This window comes from Ixodes scapularis, unplaced genomic scaffold (genome assembly GCF_016920785.2).
Source record: "Ixodes scapularis isolate PalLabHiFi unplaced genomic scaffold, ASM1692078v2 PGA_scaffold3__209_contigs__length_174095766, whole genome shotgun sequence".
In the NCBI taxonomy this organism is placed as follows: domain Eukaryota; kingdom Metazoa; phylum Arthropoda; class Arachnida; order Ixodida; family Ixodidae; genus Ixodes; species Ixodes scapularis.
In genome coordinates, this window is record NW_024609868.1 from 9,993,842 (window position 1) to 10,002,178 (window position 8,337).

Here is an 8,337-nt window from a genome sequence, read left to right on the forward strand (position 1 = left end):
TCCCACTTGAGCGACAAACAGGAACAATCTTAAGCACGTGCGACAAGCACGCGAAGGTATCTTTGGCGGGCTTGGCCTCACTCACGAAGCCTTGTAGTTCGACGACGGAGCCATAGAGTGCCCGGTCACAGATTTGGAGCGCGAGGATCTGGTAGCACAGAGCATTTCTCGGGGAACCTGGACGTCAGCGCACAGCTTTTGCAGCGGCGAGGACCCGAAACATGGTTTTCAAACCCGACGAGAAAAGAAGCGGTAGCGCGAGGAACGCGAGGAGCACGAGCGGATATTGGCATCGCTCGGGAGAAGTGTGTTTCGGATTCTCGACGCAGCGGGGCGCCCGTCACGTGGCTCTACTTCCATCCGTTGTCTGACGCCCTACCTTTTCAATTTCGGCGGCCGCTTTTCGTGGCGATCTGCCAGGCTTTGTCAGCATAAAGGAGGCTATGCTCGTGCTTATACTTCACGAGCACCGAGAGACTGCGAGCACCACCTTCTCGTGCATGATGCACGTGCTTGAGATCGGTCGTTGTCGTTTGTAGCTGTTTTCGCTCATGTCAGACAGGTCAACAACCAGGACCACTGTATATCAGGGTTCTAAAAGGTGAAGGATGCATCAAGACACAAGAATGACACGAACAAGAGAACGCGATGATTCTCTCAGAGGCGTAGTTTAAGTGGCCAGACTGTCAGGTTCCAATCCGTAATGCAATATTTTTCGAGGCAGGTCGACGCCGGCAGAGTGAGAGCCCTGTCTCGTAACTTGGCAAAGGGTACACGATAAGCCCCACATTGCGTACCGACGGCTTCGATATGCGCTATACGTATACGAGCGCAACGCACACATATTGGAGCAAGACGCAGCGAAAAGACCGATGCTTCTTCGCAGTACACTCTCAGAAAAAAGGGTGTTTTCTTACATCCCTTGTCCCATATAAGACACCCTATAATTTCAGTACGACGTACAGCACGCTGAGGTCGAACCGACAGAGTCAACTTTCACGAGCGGCTTCATAGCCGAGTGATACAACTTATTAGAATAGCTAATGCAAGTGTTAAGGACTATAACCTATGTTATAGACATTAAGTTATGGATATAACCTGACTATAACATAGTTTACAGTCACATAGGTTAGTCATCTAGGACTATAACCTATTTAAATGACTATAGGTTATAGTCACCTATGACTAAAACCTATGCTAATTCAATAACCTCAGTGTTTTTTTTTTCTGTAGTCAATTGATACGTACTTTAGCAGTTTAATAAGTTATGTCGCACCGTTCTCAAGCCCCTCGTAAAAGTTGGGGCCGCCTGTTCGACGTCGGTGCGCTGTACGTCGAACTGAAGTTTTGGGGTGCATTATATGGGACAATGGGTGTAAGAATACATCTTTTTTTAGAGTGTAACGACACACTCCGGTGATACGTAATTACGTTCCGATTGGCGCACCAGGGCCGTATCTTCCGCCGTACTGGCACGTTATGCGACCACGGCTTCCTGGCCTACCCAGTATTTCTTGCTTCAGACACTAGGCTAAGCGGCGCCACTCCCAGGCATACCCAATGTTTCTCGCTTCAGTCGCTAGATAGCGACAAATCAAACAGCGTTGCAGCCTGCAGGTTGCCTATATAGGGTAAGTCGAATGGTGAACCATCTTTCGCGTGTGTCTGGAGGAAAGCATGCACCACTATAGAACCAATATAGTTCAAGGCTCTAAGCGTTTATCGATGATAAGGATGTGTATAAGAGGAAACCATAAATGTATGTCTTTGCCCTACTCAGCCGTTGTTTTCCCACCGAATGACGAGTGTATCTCAAACTCTCTTAATTTAAGCAATTTCAAGCTGACTTTTTTTTTTTTTTTTTTTTTTTTTCGCACATAAATCGTTGAACATAGAACGCTACCCGACTCATCGCACGACTGAGCCAACATCGAATGCAATGATATTCAATCGCAGCCCTGGAAGTTGCCGTCCACGACTCCGCTGGGGTACTGGCGCAAAGCTTGAAGACACGGCTCAGGAATCTTCCACCGTCGACTTCGAGCTCGAACAACCTGCTTTTAGAAGAAGTAATGGGCCGTGTCCATACGTTTGTTTTGGGCATCAGTGCGTGGAATTTGACTCATCACTAGTGTAGTGCTTGAATGGACTGCTGGACCTGTGGACAGGAACGCTGTCCAGATTGTCCTTGTCCTTGTGTGTGTGTGTCTGTGTGTGTGTCTGTGTTTTTATAAAAGACACACACGCGAGTATAGGTACCGAATATGCATGGCTTCACGCAGACAACGCTGTTATCAAAGTTTTTACTTTTTGTTTTCTTTTCTTTTTTCATTCTTTTAGGGCCTGTCATAAATCGAGATGAAGCGCGCTTCCGTGTCTGGGGATTTTGAACGTGATTATTTCCGGAGATGACAACAACGTGGATCGATGGAGCCCGCTTGCAGGGCACAGAACGGTGCCTCGAAAAAGCAGTGCTGCCTCTAGCGAATTTACGTGTTTCGTAACGTATTTAATAAAAGGAGGATCGGAAAACGGGAAGTAATAAGGATTCAGAACGGAAATATTTCCAGCGAAAGAAGATCGCCGAACGTGCTCCTTGAATGTTTAATAAACGCGCACTTCGGTCTTTATTGTGGCGCATAAGTTCGTCAGAATTAAAAAAAAAAAAAATTAAAATCCAAATTTCTTTTTAGTCTTTTTTCTTTTTCTCCCTTTCTGTTTTTCTTTGCTTTTACGATGGAATTTTGATTGTAATTACAATTCTATTACCTGCTTGATTTTTTTTTCCCCCTTGATAAGTGGCTGTTGAGACTGGCGTCCCTGCGACAAATACACCCGTTTCGCAGGCAGTTCAACGGCCTTTGAAATTTAGGGACGTTTACTTTAAATGTGGTTATGCCGCGACATATTGCTACTTTAAAATGCAGTATAATATAATGCACTCTGTATATATAGCAATGACTATTTGTGAAACGCAAAACCAACCCTGAATAAACGGGGCCGTGCCCCGATATATGACGCTGGGATGTTTCTCACTTTTTACATGCATATACTGGCACTAGTAGGACCTCTAGAGTGCGACCCAAGTGCATATCTCGCACGCAGCGCCGCTGACGGAGAGGTGTCGCAGTGTAATTTCAACGACAAAAGTTACAAATTTATTCTAGTCTGTCCTTCACAAAGCACGATGACGTAGTCGAGATTTCCTCTTAGCGAGAATAGTGGAACGCGGTTCATGGATTGGACACAAGGAATGTATTCTATTAATTAATTCTAAGTGGTACTTACTGAAAGTACAATTACCGTTGCACGTCCCCTCAAAATAACATGTGCTAGAGTCCCTCGATTCGTTTGTTTGTCGTACAAGCACCGCTGGATGCTTCCAAAGCACGTGTCTCACGTCCTTGGAAGCGAATGGCGTCGCGGCATCCGCTCGTGGCACATTTCTCGCGCGTTCGCGCAACAATAACGGTACTTGTAGGAAACGCGAAGCATGAATTTTTCAGGGTTTTTTATCCAAGTCCCTTGATATGGTTTCGTTTTACAAGCAGCGTCAAATGCTCTAGTGCACAAGGCTCACGTCTCGGGTTGCAGTTAAAGCAAGTGAAGGCGCAGTTACCACTCATTCACGCCATGGAAGCGGATCCGCGTTCTCAAAGCGTTTGCGAACGCGGTTGTATCAAGATCAAGTACAATTGAACGCGCACTCGATGACATCGAGAGCGCGTGCAATTGCACTGGATCTTTATACTACCGCGTTCGCAACCGCATTTGTGAACGCGGATCCGCTTGAAGTGTAAATAGGGAGTTTTCGTAGACCATTTTCGCTGTCCCGCAACGCTCTCCGCAACCCGCTACGATATCCGGAACTCTACAGTCAAGGCCATCGGCGCGCAGGCGCAGTAGCGGCTCCTTCGTTGCGTAGGCCTTAGCGGAGGGGGAAACGCGGTCTACGAAAACTCCCTAATGAGCGGTGGCTAGCGCAGCGCTAAAATGGGCAGTCCAATTGGAGGCGGGAGGCACGAAGCACGTGCCACGAGCGGGTGCTTCTTCTCGCGCGTTTGCACAACACTTGGAATGCCCGAGTCCCACTATTAGCGCCGAGATGTTTCGGTGGCGCCCTCTTATGGTTTCCCTCCGTGACGTCACGACTGGGTTTTGCCTCGCCGTGACGTCACCAGCTGTTATTCTGGCTACTTACCATCGGGTGCGACCGCGAGTTTGATGGTGTGTTTAAAAAGCACAGTAGAAGCTAGGAGTCATCGCAATCCGAAACTGACACCGTCAAAGTTGACAATCTGACAATGCTCATATGCCCATGGTTTGGCCAATCGTGGAAAGCTGACCGCAGCGACGCTTTTGGCCGCGCACATCGCTAATAGCGATAAGCAAAAAGAGCAGACACCGACAAGCCTCAAACACGTGCAGCATTCGCGCTAAGGTATTCTCGGCAGGTTCGCAAACACTCTCGCTTCACTAAGCAGCAGCGAGAGACTGCGAGCCTTTCGAAGGTGCCATTCCGAGCACGCTGCAAGTGTTTGAGTCTTGTCGGTGTCGGCTGATTCTGTTTGTCGCCCTGGTGGGACTCTGGCATTAGGAAGTTTTCGTAGATCGTCTTCGCCGTCCCGCAAGGGCCCTCCGCAACCCGCTATGATAGCGGGAGCTCCACAGTCAAGCCTATCGGCGCGCAGGCGCAGTAGCAACTTCGTTGCGGAACGCTTAGCGGAGGGGGCAGCGCGGTCTACGAAAACTCCCTAGTATCCCCGAATCCCGCTAAAGCGACAAAATTCAAAATAGAGCGATACAGTTCACGCCAAGCGTGAATTTTATCTTTATGATGCGTAAATTTGATAATGTGACAGCAGTGCTAACCTACGTCAGCTCGACGGTCCACGTGCTAGAGCTGCTGCCGCTACCACACACCCCCCCCCCCTTTTTTTTTTTTTTTTTCTTCTTTTCTTTTGAACTTTGAAGGGGGTGCAAAGTTGGGAGGTCGATGACGACTAAAACTTGGACACGGAAGTGATGTCACACAGATTGCCACCTGCTGCCGAGAACGGCGCAGCGCGTATGCACGTCCTTTCTTATCTGCTCGCTTGCTCGCTTCAACGCGCCGCGCTCCTATCTGATTGCAAAGGCGATAGACGCCGTTCCGGCAGCCGAATTCCTAAAGCCCCTCGACGTGTTTGCGTTTGCTCGCAAGTAGCGTCAAATCCGCCAGTGTACGAGGCCCGTGTCTCGAGTGGCCCTTGGAAACAAATGACGGCGCAGCCACTGATCTCTATTTTAGTAGGCTGGATCGCAATGGCCGTCGGTGTCGCCACCGGCGGCCATTGCTTGACACCAGGCAATACACGCAAATCTATGGGAGAAACGCACAAAAGTAAGCATATTGAAGCATGTACACTGTGCTAGGAGGCGAGTATTTTATGATGCGCTGCGATTCTTGTGTCGGGTGTTTGGAGATCAAATCGGTATTTGTCAAACGTCCGGTTGCCGAATAAAAAAATCAAACGTACCGGAGCACCAACGGCTGAGCTGGCAAGCTTGCTCTCGTAGTGGAGTAAACAAATTAACTTGCCGTCAATAAGACCGACCTTAGGGAAGCACAGAAGTTGATGAATGACAAAGAAGTTCCATCTCGACAGCTGCTTTCCAGGAGTGAGCGAATTCCGCGTAGCAAACGCTTCGAACTTGTCTGCTAAACCCAACTCAACGAAACCGCCACCGACACCACCGACTCCGCGGTAACTCTAGGTAACTCTCGCCTCACTGAGCTGCACAACAGCGGAGTCACTCTCGACCACAAAATATTTATTTATAAAAACTGCGAGCGCTGTCAGTTTTAATGTTTGTACGCCAGCTATTTGACGGGCTTATCGAAAAGTATCCAAAAAGTTTCAGTGCCGACAACAGCTTAGAAACGGGGGAAAACGGCACTTTTTCTCGTTCTTCCCATAGAGTCCCATGCATTGGCTGGTGTCAATCAATGGCCGCCAATGGCGACACTTGGCACCAGCTGCCGAGGCTGCGGTCCGCGATCCAGCCTACTACAATAGAGATCAGTGGGCGCAGCTCTACCTCGTTGGCGCAGCTACCCAAGTATTCTAGTACACTGTAGCGCAGCACTGAAATGAGCGGCCCTTGGAAGCGAATGGCGGCGGAGTACCCGCTCGTGGCACGTGTCTTGCGCGTTTCCATAACAATAGGCCTCCTGCGCTGAAGCTTTAAAGGGATCACTATGTTCTTTAAAGGGATACTGAACCAAAGAATTTAGTGCCCATAATAAGTGGCGCACGTTCTTTCCACCAGCCAGCAGCCGCCGGTGTGCGCGAGCACACGCACCAAAAATGACGTCACAGACCTCCATTCGCGGTTGAGATGACAGTGAAATGCATGGGCTTCGGACTAAAGGAGATTAAAGACAGGCTTTTCATCTCTACAAGTGAAAGCTACGTGCTTGTTAGACCAATTCATCGCTTACTTTTTACACCAGGCACCACTGTGTAGATGAAAAACTTGTCTTTATTCTCCTTTGGTCCGAAGCCCATACATTTCACTGTCATCTCAACCACGAATGGAGGTCTGTGACGTCATTTTTGTTGCGTGTGCTCGCGCACACCGGCGGCTGCTGGCTCGTGGAAAGAACGTGCGCCACTTATTATGGACACCAAATTCCTTGGTTCAGTATCCCTTTAGTATCATGGCGCCCCCCGGTCCCCGGTGGCGGGCGATAGTGTGAGTAGTACAACTCCCGCGGCCCCGCACCAGCGGCGCACAATAACAAACCTGTTCGGGCGGCTGTTTACCTCTGAACGCAGCTGTTATTTGTGCGTTCGCGTGGTCACGACTCGAAGTCGCCACCGCACAACGTTACCTCGGGGAGCCGAGCTCGCCGCAAGCTAGCAATTTTTCCTTCGTTCAAGCATGTCGAAACTAAGAGCAACAAGCACGGGGATCGCAAAGCTCGACGAAATCAGCATTGTTGACAACGCCAGCAATGCAATTCCCAACTTCGATCGTCATCAAGTTTTGCAAAGACAAAGAAAACGTCCATCAGTGATGTTCCGTGCGAGTACGCTTGGTTCTCACGAATGCATGGTAAGCTTGTGTAAGGTGAGAAACACTCCTCTCAGTATTGTTGAACCCTGCAGTGTCAGCCCAAACACGATCGCCGAGGGTATACATCTGAGCAACGAGCTTATTTAGTGGCACTAGTTGTACCGTCGCTTGGTCAGTCACTGCATCCCGTGCTCTCAGAGCGTGCTGCAGGCATGGCCTCACGCGCATCCTTCGCGAGGTGCCGCTTCGATCTCGACACACCACCACAGCTATAGCGCCTGGAGGACGCGTCTGTACCAAACTGCTGCCTACAGTAGCCACCGCCGACGTTCCTAGCAGCGAGACATGCTGGCCCTTCTCCGCTGCTTCATCTGGGCAGTCGCATGGACCACGGTGCGCGGATCAGAACCGGGGAAGCTTCCGGGGGCCAGCTCGAGCCTGAGCCCCAGGGTAAGCCCGCGGTCGACTCCGGGCATGACCCCAAACGTGACCCCGCCGAGCGAAGATCGAGTCCCCGTGGGACAGGCACGCATCCGCTCCGCAGCGCCCTACTTGGAGGACGGCGGCGTGAACCTGTCCTGCTCGGTCGCGTACCGCGACGCCGTGCACACATCCTGGAGCATCGACGGCCGGCCGCCCGACGACTCGGCCCTCGAGAGCATCCTCACGGGTCACGCGGGCCCGGGACTCTGGTTACGCGACCACAGGCTCGAGCTCCGACGGCTCGACAGACTTCCGTCGGCCTCCGGGCGCTACCAGCTGGCGTGCATGGCCGTGGCCGACGGCAACCTGAGCAGGGCGTCGCTCTTCGTCGCCTCGCTCTTCGGCGATGCGTGCCGGGGAGACGCGCAATGCACGCCGAGGGGCGCTCAGTGCCGCGGCGGTCGCTGCAGGTGCACCGGCGCCCTCAAGGTGCGCCTCGCATCGCGACATACCACCTGTCGACACGCGGCCTTCCTGGACTGGCCCTGCGTCTACCACGAGCAGTGCCAGATCCACGGTTCCCGCTGCGGACCCGAGGGAACCTGCGTATGCACCGAACCCTTCGTGGCACAGGGAAGAACCTGCGTGTCGCCCCCGCAGCAGCAGCCACCGCTACCGCCACGCGGGTGCCAATGCAAGTCCTGCGGGAGCTCGTCGGCGCGTCCAGCCGTTCAATTAGAGCGCCAGGTGCCCGCTAGCTCCGAGAGGTCAACCACGCAGCGCGAGCCTCTTCTTCTCCTTCTCTTGGTCCTCGCGCTGCGTCCCTGAGACCCTCGGGCCATCGGCGAAGCA

The 8,337-nt window shown here is 51.6% G+C and overlaps 1 protein-coding gene across 1 annotated transcript; it reads left to right on the forward strand.

Annotated features, from left to right (window-relative positions):
* The first annotated feature begins 7,536 nt into the window (after positions 1-7,536).
* On the forward strand, positions 7,537-8,313 carry LOC8025395. Its single transcript, XM_002408959.5, has one exon. The coding sequence runs from the start codon at positions 7,537-7,539 to the stop codon at positions 8,311-8,313; it is 777 nt and encodes a 258-aa protein (XP_002409003.4).
* The last annotated feature ends 24 nt before the right edge of the window (positions 8,314-8,337 follow it).